Below are 20,889 nucleotides of genomic sequence, written 5' to 3' on the forward strand. Positions count from 1 at the left end.
TTTAAACAAGAGGTAAGTTTCTAGTCCACATAGCAGAATTAAGTTTGAAATGTTGGTGACAAAAAATCCAAAAGATTAGATGCAAGCAGGGATGAATGAACATAAGTCTTATTATCCCTTCCCCAACCACAAAGCAGAGTTCATCATTTCAAGTTCTGAACTAATTTTTTCCACATCTGTGTAAAAAGATAATATTTTCAAAATAAGAATATTGTGAATACATTCTGTGGTTGTTGGTTGTAGCCTGGCCTCAGTGAGCTTTATGAAACAAAAAAAATGAATGGTAGATTAGACAGCTAAAACAGCCCTAGCTAAGACCCTGTAGCTCATCACTTATTTGCTGCACGGGTCCTGCTGCTGTGGACATGTTGCCTAAACATCGATTATAATCACCAAAGGAATATGTTTAGGAGATGTTTGTGTTATACCTCACTGGCTGACTGTTATTTGCCTTCTGTCATCATCCAAAGGCCTCTTTGAAATCAGTGGGAAATCTACAATGCGTCAAGAATATAATATATAGCCCTAACTTTATCCAGTGGAGCCCAATTAGAGATGTAATTTAGGCCACCTTGCAAAACTAGTTTGACCCTATGACCTTTCTTCCCCAAGTCTTTTATGTGTAGAGCAGATTACAGTACTCTTTGGAATGATAAGCTTTCAACTTCTGTTTCAATGGTACTAAGTGCTTTGCCTCAAATATTTACTTATTTATGCCCCATCAGAACCCCTTGTAAAAGGGAAACATCTGCTGTGATACATCAGGGAATTCTGTGGAGTAGAGGGTATTGATTCCCTCTTCTCATTCATCCACTGTGACTACTTTAAATCCTTTTTCCACATAAGAGAAATGCAGGGGAAAATAAGGCAGTACTAATAAAGAACTTAAGGTGAACCTTTGGTTCTGGGAAAGCAATATGACCCTTGCCTCCATTCTAAAGCTGGCAGAGAGAGATGGTTTTGTGAAAGGAAGTTGAGGATCTTAACAGAACTATTTGCTCTTCCTAAGCTGCAATGGCTTTGCCAGTTTTTAAGGTTCACTCCTCTTTTGAAATATTGGTCAAGAAAAAGTGGAATTAAGTATGGTGATACCAGAGGAGTAATGATGGTAGATGTCTCTCTTCTCTTTTGTTTGTTCTTCAAGCTGTCTGTGTGCAATTGGGGATATATTGGGTGCCAAGTAGGAAATTGGTGCATAAAGTTAATAGAATCAAAATTAATGGGTAGCAATGAAATGGTTTACTTCAGAGAATGTTGTGGGAAAGATTTGAATCTGTATTCTCCCACCCCACCCCCACCCCTCCTCAGGTTTTTCTGGAAACTGTATAGGCTGCGGAGAAAGAGGATTTCGATATTTCACTGAATTTTCAAACCACATTAACCTGAAGCTCACCACTCAGCCAAAGAAGCAGAAGCACTTAAAGTACTACCTAGTAAGAAGCTCCCAAGGTGTGCTGTCAAAGGGACCTCTCATATGCTGGAAAGGTAACAAGTATCCTGTTAGATATATACCCAGATTTTGTTCTAGAGAACTTTAAATGTAGCTAAACAGTACATTTTTTATTTTTTTAAAAAGGGGAGGGTTCCTGTTTCGATATGCAACACTAAACTGTTACTGTGTAGTAAGTAGGAGGTGGTGTGTGGTGTTAAGTGTCTCTTATCACTCATTGAAAGACTGTGGCACATCTTACACAGAAAAAAGAAGGAAGGGGGAAGCCAGGTTTGCCTCCAAATGTAAAATGAATAAGGAGCTGCAGTCGATGCTTACTCTTTACTAAGCATATCTGAATGATGCTCACACTTTCAAACACCTGATTCACACTTGGGTGTAGACCCAGAAACATAATAAGATGCTCTGGAAGCTTGCTATCCCTGCATGATCTGCTTGCTCACTCTAATACATCAATGAACAACTGCTGCAGAAACATGTAGGAGAATTGGCAAAGGTGTGGTAGGTGAATAAATTTGATAGACTAGAATAGCTTTTGCCATCCTGATATTCTCCAGATGTTTTAGACTACAATTCCAGTCAGCCCCAGCCAGCATGACTGATGGTCAAGATGATGGAAGTTAAAGTCCCAAACATCTGGAGACCACTACCTGAACTATAACTTCAACTCAAGTAGGGGTAAACTCAGTTTAGAGGAAGTAGAACTTCATATTAACAGCCATACCCTTTATGCTACCTGTTAAAAAAAAATTTTTTTTTACATTTTAATCTTACCCTTTCAACAAGCAGTGCACAATATTTCTTTCCTTCAGTCTCAAAACAAACCTGTGAGACAGGTTAGGCTGAGAGACTGTGGACATATTCTTATGGTTTAGTATGATGTGCACATGCTGGAACAATGCTGTCCCTGAGCTCTCTCATATGGCCAGGAGGAGAACTTTGGCAGCATTTGCCCTCAGGTTTTCTTGAATCCCAGTTTTTTGTGTTGTCTGGACCAGAGTTAGTGATAAACCACAATCCGTGGTCTAGATGACCAACAACCTCATACAGATTCAAGGAAACTAAAGTTTGATGCTGTGAATATCCTTCTCTGAACTGCATGGGAGTTAGTGTGACATGCAACAGTCAGTTATTGGCCCAAGATCATTCACTGAGCTTCATGGTTGACTATGGTTAGGATTTAAAACCCAGGTCTCCCTATTTGTAGTTTTAGCCACTGCACCACACTGCCCCTTGCTAAACATTGTGTTTCGAGAACATTTGACAATTAGGGATGTGCATGTGTAGATAATTATGCCAGCATTTAATAAGAGATCACTTTTAACTTTTTCATTTTGCTTTGTGATTTCCTAAGAGATGAGATCGGAAAGATCAAGCATCCTGGGCAAATGTTATGCAGATCTATGGCTATCTACAAAAGGCTTTCACTCAGCCATCCTCACACTGGCATTACCTAGTTGTCATAACATTCCTGGTCATGTGGATGTGGTTGCATTTAGTGTTGCCACTCCCTCTTTGTACCCACATGTATCTTGCGCAGAGCCTTGTACATTGAGGCTACTGTGTTCTTTTCTATGTTGTTTTCCTGGTGCAACATCCTATGTGTTTTTCTTTACATTAATAACACATTGATGTTGCAGTTATGCAGAAGCCCTGTCTTCCGATGCTATGCATTTTATTTTTGTCTTGTATGACAGACCATGGGATGGTGGTGTTACTTGTATTGGCATTAAGCCCTCTTCGTGTGAAGCAGCAGGATCATATTTGCTGCATGGAATGTACAATATTTCTGAGCTAAAAAGAATATTTTGTTGACAAAATTCCAAAGAGTGTTGCTTATGAATGAACTTTTATGTTTGCTATATAGTCTTAAAAAATTTTTTTTTTACTTTTAAATGTTTTAAACATCTGTTTTGCTAGATTGTCAAGTCTGGTTGTCTTAATATGTACTGTAGCTACTTCAATTGCAGAATGTAGAAGCAGGCAATCTTCTGCTGCTAGCCATTCTGCTAAACCTAGTTCTTCAGCGTCTCCATCTATGACCCCTGAGAGTGGAACAGCTAATGGATACAAGCCAGTGTTCACTCAGACAGGTAGGAGCAGAGAGTTAATTGGTGAAGTAGTGACTATGCTGCCACTTAAGTCTCATATCATATGGCTTTGGATTGCTGACAAACCACTCAAGTATGATGACACTCTAGCACACATTCATCTCAGTGTGGCTTGTGGAGAAGACCTGCAAAATCCCAATTGAAATAAATCAAGGTTGTGCAGCAGCAGTGTTTGATAGAGTCCCACTTATGTGTTTGGTGTGGCAAAGGCAATGCTTACAAGTCAAGTGGGAAGAAATATTTTTCTAGAAATGAAATGATCCAGTGTTTATATAACATTGAAATTAGCATATTCGCAAACAATTGTTTGCATAAAAACTCTTGTTTTCTTTTTGGTTATAATGTTTGATAAATTCATAGATTCATTTAAATTGCCACTGATGTCTGAAGGGAAATGAGATACAGGTTCCGTTCAGACAACAATCTGAGGCTTCATGAACCATTTATGAGGCTTTGAATGAATTTTGGGCCTGAACACTTCTCTCCTTGCCCTGCTCCTCCTGGCATGTGCTGGTTAACCAATGTTAAGCCGGATTTCCTCCGTTTCAACATAACTGGGGACTTCAGCTTAATCCAAACCAGGATCTTGACACCAAAGCTGACAAGGAATGCTCTGCCTTCGCATTTGGAAGCAGTATGCTTCTGAATATTAGTTGCTGGAAACCACAGGAGGGGGGAGTGTTCTTGGACTCTGGTCCTGCTTGTGGGCTTCCCATAGGCATGATCACAGGATCTCGATTAGATGGGCCATTGGCTTGATCCAGCAGACTGTTCGTATGTTCTTATTGTGTGGAGGGTGAAGGAAGTCTTCTCTCCCCAGCTGAATGAAAAATAGTATCTGCAGCCTTGAATGACCCTAACTAGGCCACAGTGGAGATATTCTTTTAATTGTGGTTAAGAGACTGGGAGTAGATCAAAGGGTCAGCCATAGTTAGCTGTAAATGGCATGCTTTAATGGACTGAATAAATTTAAACATATTTTCCTTAATACCTACATTGCAAGTTTAAGTAAGTGATAGAAAAGACATTTGGTCTTACTGTGAAACAGTTTTCTCTGTGCATGTCAAAAGATTATCTCAGGTGGGTAGCTAGCTCCACCTAGTGGTTGAAGGCAGAAGAGCGCTGTTGAATTTTGCAGGGACTTCCTGCTCTGTGTAGCTCCTTGCTGCAGTTCTTGATGACAAGCCAACCCATGAGGATAGAAACGATAGGAGCCACACCAATAAAACTACAGATAGCAGCACTCATACACTCTCTGCTGTAGGCCTATTCTGTAGTAGTAATGGCAGCCCAGCCCTCCTAGAGAGAGGCCCTGAGATCATCTTTTGACTTGCACGGAGAAAACCATTTCACGGTAAGACCAAATCTCTTTTCTTCTGTGCATGTAAAAAATGATCTCAGGTGGGACATACCAAAGCTGACCCATGTAGGTGGAAACTGAGTACACTATTGATCTAGGAGAATGTGCTCTAGCACTCTCCTCCCAAAGGCAGCCTTGGTGGAATTATACATGTTTATCTTATTTGTTGTTGTTATGTGCCTTCAAGTCGATTATGACTTATGGCGACCCTATGAATCAGCGACCCCCAAGAGCATCTGTCATGAACCACCCTGTTCAGATCTTGTAAGTTCAGGTCTGTGGCTTCCTTTATAGAATCAATCCATCTCTTGTTTGGTCATCCTCTTTTTCTACTTCCTTCTGTTTTTCCCAGCATTGTCTTTTCTAGTGAATCATGTCTTCTTATTATGTGTCCAAAGTATGATAACCTCAGTTTCATCATTTTAGCTTCTAGTGACAGTTCTGGTTTAATTTGTTCTAACACCCAATTATTTTTCTTTTTTGCAGTCCATGGTATGCGCAAAGCTCTCCTCCAACACCACATTTCAAATGAGTTGATTTTTCTCTTATCCACTTTTTCACTGTCCAACTTTCACATCCATACATAGAGATTGGGAATACCATGGTCTGAATGATTGTGACTTTGGTGTTCAGTGATACATCTTTGTATTTGAGGACCTTTTCTAGTTCTCTCGTAGCTGCCCTCCCCAGTCCTAGCCTTCTTCTGATCTCTTGACTATTGTTTCTATTTTGGTTAATGACTGTGCTGAGGTATTGATAATCCTTGACAAGTTCAATGTCTTCATTGTCAACTTTAAAGTTACATAAATCTTCTGTTGTCATTACTTTAGTCTTTTTGACGTTCAGCTGTAGTCCTGCTTTTGTGCTTTCCTCTTTAACTTTCATCAGCATTCATTTCAAATCATTACTAGTTTCTGCTAGTAGTATGGTATCGTCTGCATATCTTAAATTACTGATATTTCTCCCTCCAATTTTCACACCTCCTTCATCTTGGTCCAATCCCGCTTTCTGTATGATATGTTCTGCATACAGATTAAACAAATAGGGTGATAAAATACAACCCTGTCTCACACCCTTTCCGATTGGGAACCAATCAGTTTCTCCATATTCTGTCCTTACAGTAAGTAGCCTCTTGTCCATCAGGGCAATCAGATGCTGTGGCACCTCCATTTCTTTTAAAGCATTCCATAGTTTTTAATGATCTACACAATCAAAGGCTTTGCTGTAATCTATAAAGCACAGGGTGATTTTCTTCTGAAATTTCTTGGCCTGTTCCATTATCCAACGTATGTTTGCGATATGATCTCTGGTACCTCTTCCTTTTCTAAATCCAGCTTGGACATCTGGCATTTCTCTCTCTTACCATATATGTATGGTAAGAGCCTTTGTTGTAGAATCTTGAGCATTACTTTACCTGCATGGGATATTAAGGCAATAGTTTGATAATTACTGCATTCCCTGGGATCCCCTTTCTTTGGAAGTGGGATATATATTGAACGCTTCCAGTCTGTGGGCCATTGTTTAGTTTTCCATATTTCTTGACAAATTTTTGTCAAAATTTGGACAGATTCAGTTTCAGTAGCTTGTAGCAACTCTGTTGCTATGCCATCTGTTCCTGGCGATTTCTTTCTTCCAAGTATTTTAAGAGCAGCTTTTACCTCACATTCTAAAATTTCTGGTACTTCATCATACGGTTCCTCCGTGAATGAATCTATCATCCTGGCATCTCTTTTATAGAGTTCTTCAGTGTATTGCTTACACCTTCATTTCATCTCTGTCAATCAGTGTGTTCCCTTGTTGATTATTCAACATCCCTACTCTTGGTTTAAATTTCCCTTTCATTTCTCTAATCTTTTGAAACAGGGCTTTTGTTCTACCCTTTTTGTTGTCCTCTTCTATTTCTATACAGTAACTATTGTAATAGTTTTCTTTGTCCCTACATACTAGTCGCTGTATTGTTGCATTTAGGGTTCTGACTGTGTTTCTATCTCTTTTTGCTTTTGCTTTCCTTCTCTCTTTAACCATTTTAAGAATTTCTTCAGTCATCCATTGAGGTCTTCCTCTCTTTTTAACTAGAGGTATTGTCTTTTTGCATTCTTCTCTGATAACGTCTCTGACTTCATTCCATAGTTCTTCTGGTTCTCTGTCAACTAAGTTTAAAGCCTCAAACCTGTTCCTTATTAGATCTTTATATGCTTCTGGGATATTATTTAAATTGTATTTTGGCATTATGATTGCTTTGTTCTTCTTCTTTAGCTTTACTCTGATTTTCAATACGACCAGTTCATGATCGGTACCGCAGTCTGCTCTTGGTCTTGTTTTTGCAGAAAGTATGGAACTTCTCCATCTTTTGTTACCAATTATATAATCAATTTGATTCCTATATTGACCATCTGGTGATGTCCACATGTACAGTTGTCTTTTTGGTTGCTCAAAAAATGTGTTGGCAAGAAACAAATTATTGGCTCCACAGAATTCAACAAATCTTTCTCCTGCTTCATTTCTGTCCCCTAAGTCTCATATTACCACAATTCCTAGTTTTTTGCGTTCCCTACTTTTGCATTCCAGTCCCCCGTTATTATCATTATATCTTGTTTTAGTGTATGATCAATTTCCTCCTGTACTTCTGCGTAAAATCTCTCCAATTCTTCTTCTGCGTTTGCCGGTGGAGCTTAGACTTGGATGATGGTTATGTTAATAGGTTTCCCATTTAATCTCATTGATATCACTTGCTCAGACGTTGCTTTGTATTTATTTATTTATTTATTTTATTCAATTTCTATACCGCCCCATAGCCGAAGCTCTCTGGGCGGTTCACAACAGTAAAACTTCAATATACAATAAGCACAAAGAAAACTATTTAAACATACTAAACTATGAAAATACTACTATACTAAAATGCTAAAATGTTAAAAATGTTAAAATGCCTGGGAGAAGAGGAAGGTTTTAACCTGGCGCCGAAAAGATAGTAATGTTGGCGCCAGGCGTACCTCAACAGGGAGATCGTTCCACAGTTTGGGGGCCACCACTGAGAAGGCCCTTTTTCTTGTTGCCATCCTCCGAGCTTCCCTCTGAGTAGGCACCCGGAGGAGGGCCTTCGATGTTGAACGAAGTGTACGGGTAGGTTCGTATCGGGAGAGGCATTGCAACAGCTCCTAATTGCTTTTGCTACATCACTTCTCACTAGTAAAGCCCCGTTTCTTCTTGATTTCTCATTTCCTGCATAAAATATTTTGTAGTTGCCTGATTGAAAATGTCCCATTCCCATCCATTTTAATTCACTCACGCCAAGTATTGTAATGTTGATACGTTCCATTTCTTTCTTGACAATTTCTAACTTTCCCTGGTTCATGCTTCTCACATTCCATGTTCCTATTGTGTGCGTCGTAGAACTCCGGACTCTCCTTTCGCATCTGTACGCATCAGCCTCTGGGCTTTCTTTCAGCTTTGACCCAGCTGCATCACTAGTCACAGTGCTACTTGTCCTTGTCCTTTGTTCTTGCCCAGTAGCTCAGTGAGTGCCTTCTGACCTGGGGGTCTCATCTTCCAGCACTATCTCGTGTTGCATTTTGGATACTCTGTTCATAGGGTTTTCGTGGTAAGAGATATTCAGAGGTGGTTTACCATTGCCTTCCTCTGAGTTTGGATGCATCTTAGTCTGGTGTCTCAGCTTTGACCATTCCGCCTTTGGATGCCCCTGCTAGGAGTCTAGTCTCTTGCTCTCAACTTCTTCAACACTGTCAAACCCCATCACTACGTTAAGGTGTGCATCCTAAAGGGGGGTTATCTTACAATGTTTAATAAACGTATTAGGAGTGGCTTATGTATCTGCTCTACAACTCTCTACCAGAGATGCATTGCGTGAGAATGCTGCTGATGTAGCTGTAGCCCTCATTGAGTGGGCCACTATCCTGGCCGGCCAGGTTAGCCATAAAGAGATGTATGCCAAGGTGATACATGCTTTGATCCACCTAGTGAGTGTGGATGTAGAAACCTTATTCCCTAATGACCCTCGGTGAAAGGACACAAATAAACTGTCTGATATATGGATTTCATTTTAGAAATAAACACTTTTATGACTGTTTGCATGTCAAGTGAGTGCCATGCTTTCTGTGTGGGGTGGACAGAGTTAGGACAGAAAGAAGGAAGCACCAGCTCTTGCTGACAGTGAAAGGTAGACTCTTTAGTGTGAAAGGAAGGAACAATGTGGAGGACTACTCTATCCTTATGAAACACACGTAAATTCTTATCCACAGAGAGGGCGTTCAGCTCAGACACGCTATGGGCTGAAGTAATGGCCACAAGGAACAAAAGCTTAAAGGATAGCAGGCAAAGAGAGATTTTACTTAGAGGTTCTAATGGAGGCTTTTGTAGGGCTGTTAACCCTTTGTGTAGGTCTCAGGTCGGGTAGCAATGGACCGTAGGTGGTGCCGATACAGTTGCCCATGAAGAAAACGCTTGAAAAACGGGTGAGATCCCAGCGTTTTTTCAGGAGATGTAGACAGAATTGTCGATAGTGCCAAAGGTTGGCATCTCAGAGTGTTTGGTCTAAGACCCAATGATAAACCATCTTGTAGAAAGGAGAAGATCTCGTTGATGCCTGCTTTCCTTGGAATAAGACTCTTCTGTGACCAAGCTGAGGAGGCCTTCCATGTAGCCTCATGTATTCTAACTGTGGAAGGGCATGTAGAGGCCATCATAGTTTACACCACTTGTGCTAGAATGCCTCTCTTCAAGAGACATTGCCTCTCAACCTCCAGACATGAAGTGCCAACCACCCTGGGTCTGGGTGAAGAAGCTGGCCCTGTAACAACAGGTCTTCCCTGAGGGGAATTTGCCACGGAGGATCTACTGACAGGTCGAGGAGTTCTGGAAACCAGGGTCTCCTTGGCCACCAATGGACTACCAGTAGAACTGTTGCTCTTTCGGCTCGGATCCTTTGGATTACCCTGGGAATGATCAGAAGTGGTGGGAAGGCTTACTGGGACATCAGAACATTTATGCCTTCCACCTCTGGTGTCATGTACCTTGAAAAGAATCTCTTTACCTGGCAGTTGAGGTGTGTGGGAAAGAGGTCCACTTTGACCCTGTCAAAGCATGTCACTATGTCCTGAAATGCCATCGGGTGACGTTTCCATTCTCCCTTATGTACCTTCTGTTTGCTTAGCCAATCCGCTTGGCAGTTGTCCTTCTCCCTGAGGTATTCCACCAGGATCGAGTCCACATTTGTTTCTGCCCACTTAAAAAAGAGTGAAGCTTCCTTCTGGAGGTGGGGAAAATGTGAGCCTCCCTGACGGTTCAAATGAGATTTGGCTGATACATTGTCTGTTCTGACAAACACCACCCCAAACCATTTGAGCTCCACGAAGTGCCTCAGGGCCAGCCGAACTGCCCGAAGTTCCAGGAGATTGATAGGAAGTGTGGATTCCTGTGGTGACCATATTCCTTGTACCATTTGGCCATCGCAAATGGCTCCACAGCCTGTTAGGCTGGTGTCCAACATGATCAGGGTCCGTGGGGGATCCTGGAATGGCACTCCCTTTAGCAGATTGGGTTTGTGTGTCCACCATAGCAAGGACCGATGGACCACTGGTGGCAGTGCCACCTTCCAATGATGCCTGACTGTGATGTCTCTTTGGAAAGATAGTAGCTTCCACTGCAGTGGGCAAGAGTGATGACGTGTCCATGGGGTAGTGTGAAAGGTTGAGACCATCAACTCCAAGATATCTGTCAGATGAAGAAGGTCTGCCAAAGGTGAAGTCAGAAGATGTGTTACTGCTATAAGTATCTTGTCCACTCCATCTTGTGCCAACCTTACGATTCCCTGCTGCGAGTCTATAGTGGCCTCCAGATGTATTATGCAGCAGGATGGAAAAAGCTGGCTCTTCGTTTGGTTGATGATGAAGCCGTGATCCTTTAGGTAGGTCAAGGTGTTGTGCAGATCTTCCCAGGCCTTGTGGAGGGAGGCAGACCGGATCAGAAAGTCATCTAGGTAGGGGAAGACATGGACTCCCTGCATCCTGAGGTGTGCCACCAGAGCAGCCATGATCTTTGTGAATACCCTGAGAGCAGACACCAGACCAAAGGGCATAGCCCTATACTGGGGGTTGTCTTCTCTTACCGCAAACTGGAGATAGCATCTGTGAATCAGAAAAATAGGGACATGAAGGTAGGCCTCCTTCAGATCGATCGAGGAGAGAAAGTCTCCCCTTCTCAATGCCTCCTTGATCAATAGCAAGGTATCCATGTGAAAACTTGTGGTATATTGTGTACTGGTATAGGTTCTCCAGATCGAGTACCGCTCTGAATGAGCCATCTTTTTTCATGACGGTAAAGAATATTGAGTAGTTTTCTGAAAACCTCTTGCCTGTTGGGACAGGTTCTATTGCTGCAGTATGCAGGAGATGGGAAATTGCCTGTAGGACCCTTTCTTTTTTTTCTGGAGACGTTGAGAGGGGGAATGGGATGAATCTTGTTGGAGGGAGGGATGTGAATTCTAACCTCAAGCCATATTGGAGGGTGTGTAGCACCCATTGGTCTGAAGATGTGTCCCTCCACCAGTGGGTGAAACATTGGAGATGGCCTCCCACCTGAGTGGTGCTGGCGTCAGAATTGATGCTTATCTCCTTGTGACTGGGATCCGAATCCCGATATATTGGGGAAATGTTGTTGGCCCTCAGTCTGGGTACGTTGTCTATTCCAGAAAGGATGGCTGGTGTGGGTGTCCTTTGCTCTTCCCAATGTCCTCGAGCCTTGAAAGGACTGTGAGGACACATATGGGTGAAATGGTCTCCGAAAGGAACTCTTGTCATCCTGTTTCCTGGTGGAAGGCATAGACTTCTTCTTTTCTTTTGATTCCAAGACCCCCGCTAGGGTGTAATCACAAATAGTTTGTCTCCCACATAGGTCTCAGACACAAGATTAGAGCGAGCTGCGGAATTAGTCTCCCAACATAACCAGAGAGGCCTTTGAGTAAAAATGCCCCCTGCTAATGACCTTCCTGAAAAGTGCATGGCGTCCATGGATGCATCGTCCGTAAAGGTCACTGCTCTAGAAATTTTTAGAAGAGACTTTTGGGTTCGAGCCAGATCCTGCTGTAGACCATCCAGCAGGTCCTCCAACCATAGAATGGATGCTCTTGCAAAGACTGAGGAGGCGGCTGCTGCCTGGATGGAAAGCTCACTAGCCTCATGGATCCTCCTGAGACCTTGATCCAATTTGCATTCTGACACGTCCTTGAGGTGGGCATCCGAGTCCTTTGGGTTCAAGGACGGATTCAGTAAATTGACAATGGGAGCGTCTACCAGTGGGACCTTCAGCTGGTCTATGATGTGTTGTTCCAGCATATAGTATTTGTTAGCAGTTGGAACAGACTTCTTGAACTGCAATGGGACATCAAATTCAGACTTAATCACTTTAGGTAGTAGTGATGGAAGTTTCAGTACCCTTAACTTGGGTTTCGGGTTGGGACACACCACCGAAATCCTAGATGCTGAGGGGGCTGGAGGATCTTCCGTGCAATTAGGCTGAGAGCTTCCATTGCCTTGTACAGGAGTGGAAGGAAATGAGCCTCCTGGAAAATCCTGTTGGTCGAAATCTCTGCTGACTCTGAATCTCCACTCCATTCTTCTTTGTCGAGGACAATTAGCTCATTGTCTGGGTCGACAGCTGCATCATCTGGAAGTTGAGGATGTCTACCCTGTGAGGTGGCATAAGGGTCAGGTGATGCATGGCCTGGTGAAGGACACGTGTTTGAAGAAGAACGGGATGTAAAAAAACCCTGTGCCACTTGTGCCTCGATGTTGGCTGAGTGGATGATGGAGCTGATGTGTCCTGTGGGAGCTGTCATGAAGTAGTTATCGAGATAGATAGGTCCCTGGCTAGGTCCATTAACAGAGAATCCCTCAGCTGTTCCTTTAATTGTTGCAGCATAGAATCATAGAATAGTAGAGTTGGAAGGGGCCTATAAGGCCATTGAGTCCAACCTCCTGCTCAATGCAGGAATCCAAATCAAAGCATTCCCGACAGATGGCTGTCCAGCTGCCTCTTGATTGCCTCCCTTGCCGGAGAGCCCACTACCTCTCTAGGTAATTGGTTCCATTGTCATATGGGCTCTAACAGTTAGGAGGTTTTTCCTGACTTTCAGCTGAAATCTGGCTTCCTGCAGCTTGAGCCCATTATTCTGTGTCCTGCACTCTGGGACGATCGAGAAGAGATCCCGGCCCTCCTGTATGTGACAACCTTTCATGTACTTGAAGAGAGCTATTATATCTCCCCTCAGCCTTCTCTTCTCCAGGCTAAACATACCCAGTTCTTTCAGTCTCTCCTCATAGGGCTTTGTTTCCAGTCCCCTGATCATCTTTGTTGCCCTCCTCTGAACCCGTTCCAGTTGTCTGCATCCTTCTTGAAGTGCGGAGACCAGAACTGGACGCAGTATTCAAGATGAGGACTAACCAGTGCTGAATAGAGGGGAACTAATACTTCACGCAATTTGGAAACTATACTTCTGTTAATGCAACCTAATATAGCATTTGCCTTTTTTGCAGCCACATCACACTGTTGGCTCATATTCAGCTTGTGATCAACGACAATTCCAAGATCCTTCTCACATGTCGTACTGCTGAGCCAAGTATCCCCCATCTTATAACTGTGCATTTGGTTTCTTTTTCCTAAGTGTAGAACTTTGCACTTATCCCTGTTCAATTTCATTCTGTTGTTTTCAGCCCAATGCTCCAGCCTATCAAGGTCCCTTTGAATTTTGTTTCTGTCTTCCACGGTATTAGCTATGCCCCCCAACCTTGTATCATATGCAAATTTGATAAGCATGCTTTGTACCTCCTCATCCAAGTCATTAATAAAAATGTTGAAGAGCACGGGGCCCAGGACCGAGCCCTGTGGTACCCCATTTGTTACTTCTGCCCAGTTTAAGAAGAACCATTGATAAGCACTCTTTGAGTACTATTCTGGAGCCAACTGTGGATCCATCTGATAGTTGTTCCATCCAGCCCACATTTAGCTAGCTTGCTAATCAGAATATCATGTGGCACTTTGTCAAAAGCTTTGCTGAAGTTGAGATATATTATGTCCACAGCATTCCCACAGTCTACAAGGGAGGTTACCCAATGAAAAAATGAGATGAGATTAGTTTGGCAGGATTTGTTCTTCATAAATCCATGTTGGCTCTAGTAATCACTGCATTGTTTTCAAGGTGCTTACAGATTGACTGCTTTATAATCTGCTCCAGAATTTTTCCAGGGATTGATGTTAGGCTGACTGGTCTGTAGTTCCCCGGTTCCTCCTTCTTGCCCTTTTTGAAGATAGGGACAACATTAGCTGTCCTCTGGCACTTCACCGATCCTCCATGATTTTGCAAAGATAATAGACAGCAATTCTGAGAGTTCTTCAGCCAGTTCCTTCAATACTCTAGGATGCAGTTTATCGGGCCCTGCCGATTTGAACTCATTCAACGTGATTAGGTATTCCTTGACCATTTGTCTATCAATCTCAAGCTCCAGCATGTGAGCTGACAGTTGTAACTGAAGAGGCTGAGCATGAGAACAGTGTGGCTGGTACACCCCCCCTTGCAGCTGGTAGTCCTGGTGAGAAGAGGGGGGATTGGGATGCTTCCCCCCCCCAGCCTCTTGCAGGGCTTGGTGAGACTCAGATGTCTCTAGGAAGCCTGTAAATTCCTCTGGAGAAGATCTTGCAGAGAAAATGGAATCTAAGGCAGGGTGAAGCTGGTTGCATTCCTCAGATAAGGATTCTTGGTCGCTCTGTGTCCTGCAGATGGCACTGTGAGAGTCCTTCCCTGCAGCTCCCTGTGGGTTATCAGGTCCTTCCCAGTTGTGGCTGGTTCCCCTGTTTTTCTTACATGCCACACCTTCTGAAGCCTTCCTGCCTGCCAAGATAAATGCCTTAGCCATCTCCTGCCTGTTGGTAGAGGGGCGGGCCATGGCTGCCTCTGCCTGAGTCTCCATAGTACACAAAGGCCCTAAGGCCTGCCTTGGTAATGGCAGTGGCGCTGTGTCTAGTCTGGGTGGAGGTGGGAGTGGTTTAGGCTTCTTTGCTGGATTTTCCAATTTGTGTGTTGCTTTCCACATGCGGGACTTACAGGGGCTGGGGGCTATGCCTTCCCGCTGATGTTGTTTGGGGGTAGACAAATGGCACTTCCCACATGGCTGGAGCGTCATGCTGTGACCCTCTGCAGGCAAGAGAATGCTGGTGGAGGCAGTAGGGAAGGTCCGTCCTCCTGGGCAGCGCTCTCTAGGAGATGCTGCTGCTCATGTGGGGAAGGCTAAGAGGCTACGTTTATCGCTGAGGTCCGATGACTGGCTGAGATTGTGATGCTAGTGTGGGGGGTGGTTGGTAGCGAGAAGCGAGGAAAGTGCCAGTCCCGAGGGAGGGTGAGGAGGTGCCCTTTTCACAGGTGGCTTAGCACCACAGTGAAGTCTCTGGGAGAGGAGGAAATAACTTAACCTCCCCCTTTTTTTAAAGAAAAGAAGAAGGGAGAAAGAACAGTAAGGGAAAACAGTAGAGAAAAAAGACACAGTAGAAAGACAGAGAAACACCAACTATACAGGCCTGAACCACAGAGCAGAGATAGAAAGATCAACCATTCTTGGTGAAGGCAGAAGAGAACTGAAGCAATAACTACGCAGAGCAGGAAGTCCCTGCAAAATTCAACAGCGCTCTTCTGCCTTCAACCGCTATGTGGAGCTAGCTACCCTCTTGAGATCATCTTTTACATGCACAGGAGAACAGTATTGTTATATTCTATTGAATTATCTGATGTCTGTGTAGGAGTATGGAAGGAGTATACAATTCTTCATTGACCAAAATCCTGATGAAGATTTTTTTTAACCACTGAAAAGTTCTTATGCTCCTTCTGCACAATATGTGTTGACCAAATAGAAGTTCTTGGATCACCATGGCAGTAACTGGATTTCCTCCAGATGTTTTGAACTACAACTCCCATCAGCCCCAGCCAGCACAATTGTGGAAGGCTGGTCTATATTAAGAACAGCATATGTTTTTAAAAGGTTTACATTGTAAATGTACCTGTATTGTTATAAACAGGAAATTAGCAGGAGAAATATCAAGAAAAAATATGAAACATCAGTACTTCATTTGTTCTTCCGGGATGTCAATTTAAAAAATACTAGGTTTCAGGGGTGTATAAGATTCACCTTGAAGCAATAGGAATAATTCTTATATTGTCAGGCAAATTTCTAAACCGGATGATTAAGGCTGCGATCCTATATGCACTTTCCTGGAAGTTGGTTCTATTGATCATTGGGTCCTCTTAGGACATGCATAGGATATAAGAACGTTCAAACCCAATGCAAAGAACATTTGCTTTTTTGTGTGTGAGAGAGAAATTTTGGCTTTGAGATTTCTTAGCATGGAAACACGTCATAAGAGAAGCCATTCTACCTGGAATAATTAGTAATTTAACATAGATACAGTTTTGTCTTGAGTTACCCACTAAGTCAATTCAATAAATCTACCTTCTATGTTCTCCTTTTTCCATATCAGCTCATCATGGTTTTTGTTAGGTTTGTTTTTCTGTATCACTGTTTGCTTTTCAGGTCATAGCTGCCAATCCCCTTTTACCTCCTGCTAGAGTTGTAATCTTTCAGTGAAGATACCATCACAGTGCCTTCATCAATGCATATGAATTCCACCTAGCAGGTTGTGGTTGGGGTCGAGGAGAAACACATTTGCACAAAGTGCAAGTTTTATTATATACATCAATGCTAAGGGGCTATGTTTTCAGTATGAAAATAAATAAATATATAAATATTAGTATGCTGCTTTTCTCCCCCACTGAAAACAGCTAACAATACCTCACTAAAGTATCATTAAATCAATTGCAGAAGCAAAGCTGAAGGAAACAGTTGGAAATATTATCTTGCACCTACAGGATGAAACTTTAAATAAACAAGCTGCCAACCGAATTAAAAAATTCAACCCTCTTCGCCAGCATGCCATTCAAATCTAACCCGGCCAGATAGGCGACTCAGAAATAAAATTTTATTATTATTATTATTATAAGCTGCATGAAAAGACCAGCAAAATAAGAAATGTAAATGCCAGCTGTTTGGATTGTCTTTGCCTGGTGCCCAAAAGAGAATTAAAAAATGCCTCAGGCAAGATTCTTGTAGTTCCAAAAATGGGGCGCAACCACAGAAAAGGCCCTTTGGAGAGAGGCTAGTACAATATGTTGAAATTTATTTTTTAGGTGCATTGAGTTATGTGTATTCTAGCCAGGTCAATGGGATTAGGAAAAACTCAAGTGGGTCTGTTAGGAGACACTGGAGTAGGGAGATTACTTCTTTGTAACTTTTAAATTTTGTCATTGATGTATAGCTGGCTGATGGGAGTTGTAGTCCAAAACATTTTGGGGGAACCAAGTTATGAAGGATGTTGCATAGGATGCACAAGATGACAAGGCTCCTGTAACTAACAGTTGAGCAGAAGAGGGGATTCTTGTAGGTGTAGCTTGTGCAGGTGTAAGAAAATTAAACCTGTTCCTTCTTCTACACAACTATTTAATGCACAGGTGTCCTATATTCCTCTGAACATGGACACTCTACTCATGTTTGCAAATGAAAATAGCAATTTTCTTTTGGGTCCTCATACCCAGTGCTTGGGTGTTAGGGTGTGTGTTTGGTGTTTTTTTACTAGCCTCTAAGCATCATATATTTTCCCTGTTGTAGTTCTTTTTATTTGTTTGTTTGTTTGTTTGTATATTTACTAAATGCATATTAAGAAGACAGCTTCTGCCTACAGGTTTACAATCTAAAACACACAACAGAAAAGGAAAAAGGGCAGGGAATCGGGAAACAAAGCAAGAGCTTTTATTCTAGAAATTCTGCATAATTGGCTTTATAGTTTAATATAATTCCTTTTGTCTCTCTTCGTAAGACTGTATGTCACCTTCCTTATGAAGTATTGTGCCTGGTATATTTGCTCCCATTCTAGATATTATATCATTTAAAATTGTCCATTTTATTATTTTAAAACTTTCTCTGTATAAATTTGAATATGAAAAATAATGGCCATGGATTTGCCTTATGATATGGCTTCTAGCTACCTTAATGGAGAGAACCCTAATGTGTAGGTCTTCACCATGCTGTGGTTAGTTTTTTCAAATAGAATGGTGTATGTTCAGCCCTTTGAGGCCCCATCCTTGCCCCTAGTGAGTCCTTCTGGAAAACAGAGTGGTGTGATGTGTGTGTGTGTGTGCTCTTCCAGGTTTCTTGGCCACACTTCCCTGCACTAATCGTTCTCAAAAGGCATAAATGTTTTATAGCCCAGTCAGGATTTTGGCAAATGAAATGAAGTTCCCATGTCCATTCTTCACCGTGATTATTCCAGCTGGCAAACAGCCTCCCTCCGTTTCTCTTCCCCTCCCTACCACTCCACTGGTTGTTCTCAAAGTGTTGTGTTATCTCCTTGGTATATCAGCTTGGTAGGTCTTTTGGTAATGCCCTTTCTCTTGCCTTCTGCTTTTTCTCAGTGGCTGTTTTCGCTGGGCCTGATGTAGGCTGAAATAAACAGGCCCTGATTACTTTTTTCATATTCATTTATCTAGTGAAATCCAGGCTACATTGTTTATAATGAAAAATTCATGTACATTTAATTTACGTTGCAGATTTTGCTCTGCTTGTGTTAATTATGGGGATGGTGGTAAACTATACAGGGTCTTCCCTGTGGAAGTGATGATTAGCTGTATCTTATCATTCCACCACAGATGGCTAATGAGTCTTACCAGGTACAAACCATACATAATTTTAGTTTATCTTCCCAGTCTTAAGGACAGAGAAGAATTCTGGGCTATCACTGAAATGGGAACTTACTGTGTCTTCATCCACCTGCTATTAATGGGCACCCTGCTGAACCATAACTAAGCATTCATTTGGAAATGCATTGGGGCCATGGGGAGGACTAGCATGAAGAAAGGGGCTCAGAGGGAACCACAAATTCAGAGAAGAAGGGAAACTAGAACTTTGCAAAAGTGATCATAAAAGGAGCAATCTGGGCAATGCGGGGTATTGCCTCATGATGATACATGAGATTATTATTGTTGTTGTTGTTGTTATTATTATTATTATTACCCCGCCCTTTTTCCAAACTGGAACTCAAGGCGGCTTCCAGATAAAAAGTACACATAATTAAGAACATACAAAAATCTGCATTAACATATAATTAAACTATTGAAATATTAAGAGATCCACATGTGACAATGTGAAACTGCTGGGGGCATACAATTCATACAGTTTTTATGGCCAACAAAACATTAGTGGACACCAGGATCCTTCCCCGCTGTTCTCGTGCTGCACCTCTAAAATTGATCATGAAGTGAGGGACAGTTGTCTGGATTGGGGATTGTTCCTGCAATAACACTGTGCTTTCAAAGTGCACAAAGAGCATGCTGTGTACTCTCGCAAATCAGGTTGTCTTCATCTGCTGTTTAACTGTCCTTCTTGATTTCTATGCTTATGCAGCAGTTGCTGAATTCCGATAGCTCTGAACATTATATAAGCTTTTCCTTCTGTCCCTGTCTAGCGTCAAGTAGGTTTTTGAAACACTACAAAAACACTACAAAAGAAGAAAGAGTGGGAAGGGCAGTGATCCTTCTCTGTCATACTTTATCTGTTGCCTGTCTCCAGCCTAATTTTGGACAAATAATTTACTTCTGAAATTTTGTTGGGTTTGTATTAAAGAAGATATTTGTTTCTTTCAAATAGTTCAAATATGCTGTGGACAAGTACAACAACAAATCTGAAGTATCAGAACCCATTGATTCTAATCTTGGCTTTCACATTGGGCTGTGTACAGTTAAAAAGTTGCCCGATGGGATTACCCCCTCTCCTCCCCTCATGTATGCCTCATGCTGATCCCAGATCTACTCTGGAGGGTTGAGGGAACCCCCAGAACAGATTTAGCAAGGTCAGAACAGATTTTGTGTTCTGATGCGCAAGGAGAAATCTGTGTACTGATGGAATAATCTGCTTAGTGCTACTTGAATATAATCCATTGTGTTTATTCCATTGGGCCATTCATTTATTCCTGCTTTACTTGTCTGTTAAAATGGAAATTGTACCTACTTGTCAGATCTAGGAGTAATCTGCAATCCTGTATTCACTTACTTAGGAATAAATTCCACTGAACAGAATTGGATTTCCTTTTGAGTATAAACATACAGGATTACACTGTTGGTCTCCTGAAAATTAGAACGACCTATTTGGAAGTGTTCCACTAGAATAATAATGGGAGTATTCATCAGTAGGTTGTTCTAGGATCTGAGCCACTTTTAAAGTAAATATTAAAGTTTACATCATCATCATTATTTAATAAAAAATCAAATTATTATTAATATTAGAGCATTGAATGTGGGAAATGCATTGTAGGTGATAAGTATGTCAGTGATAATATTTTTGTCAGTAGTTGCAATAATTTCTAAGAAAAAAGCTTATATGGTAACATCTTAGGAAAATTCAAAGATAATGTAGATTTTGTCAAGTAGTTAGTTACAACAATCTCTTTGACAGACTCCTCGGTATTCAGTCCAGCACAATCTTCCTCTGCTAATTTAAGTGGAATTCAAGATTTGTCTCGGAATAAGAACATAGTGAGACCACTTGCTTTGCCAGTGCAACTTGTAGGAAACACATTTGCAACAGGTAATATGTCTTCCCAAGAGTTCAGGAGGGCTAATATAAAGTTACCTGAGTACATGAGAAAAAGCGGTCAACATATTCACCTAATTTTTTTAAGCTATGTGTTAATTCTCTTAAAATGTAGAGTTATTTGCTATGTAATCTTCTTTCTGAAAGAAAACAAATGAAAGGTGTCACAAATAATCAAATGTTTGAGATATCTCTAAAGTGTTGCTCTAATCATATGAAGTTCATGAGACATCTATCCATACATTTTCATAATAATTATATTAATATGTGTGA

General features: G+C 41.8%; 1 protein-coding gene across 12 annotated transcripts in view; it reads left to right on the top strand.

The window, feature by feature from the left end:
• GREB1L (GREB1 like retinoic acid receptor coactivator) overlaps nt 1-20,889 on the top strand; it is a 300,655-nt gene that overhangs the window by 182,669 nt on the left and 97,097 nt on the right. For 8 of the 12 annotated variants that reach the window (XM_061596502.1, XM_061596493.1, XM_061596554.1 and 5 more), the window contains 3 exons: nt 1,309-1,485; nt 3,406-3,543; nt 20,479-20,610. In XM_061596502.1, the coding sequence (XP_061452486.1) occupies nt 1,309-1,485; nt 3,406-3,543; nt 20,479-20,610 (447 nt within the window). The remainder of the gene's footprint in view (nt 1-1,308; nt 1,486-3,405; nt 3,544-20,478; nt 20,611-20,889) is intronic. The other 4 variants (XM_061596564.1, XM_061596571.1, XM_061596580.1 and 1 more) reach the window with 3 other exon arrangements.

This window comes from Rhineura floridana, chromosome 1, assembly GCF_030035675.1.
Source record: "Rhineura floridana isolate rRhiFlo1 chromosome 1, rRhiFlo1.hap2, whole genome shotgun sequence".
NCBI classification, from domain to species: Eukaryota; Metazoa; Chordata; class Lepidosauria; order Squamata; family Rhineuridae; genus Rhineura; species Rhineura floridana.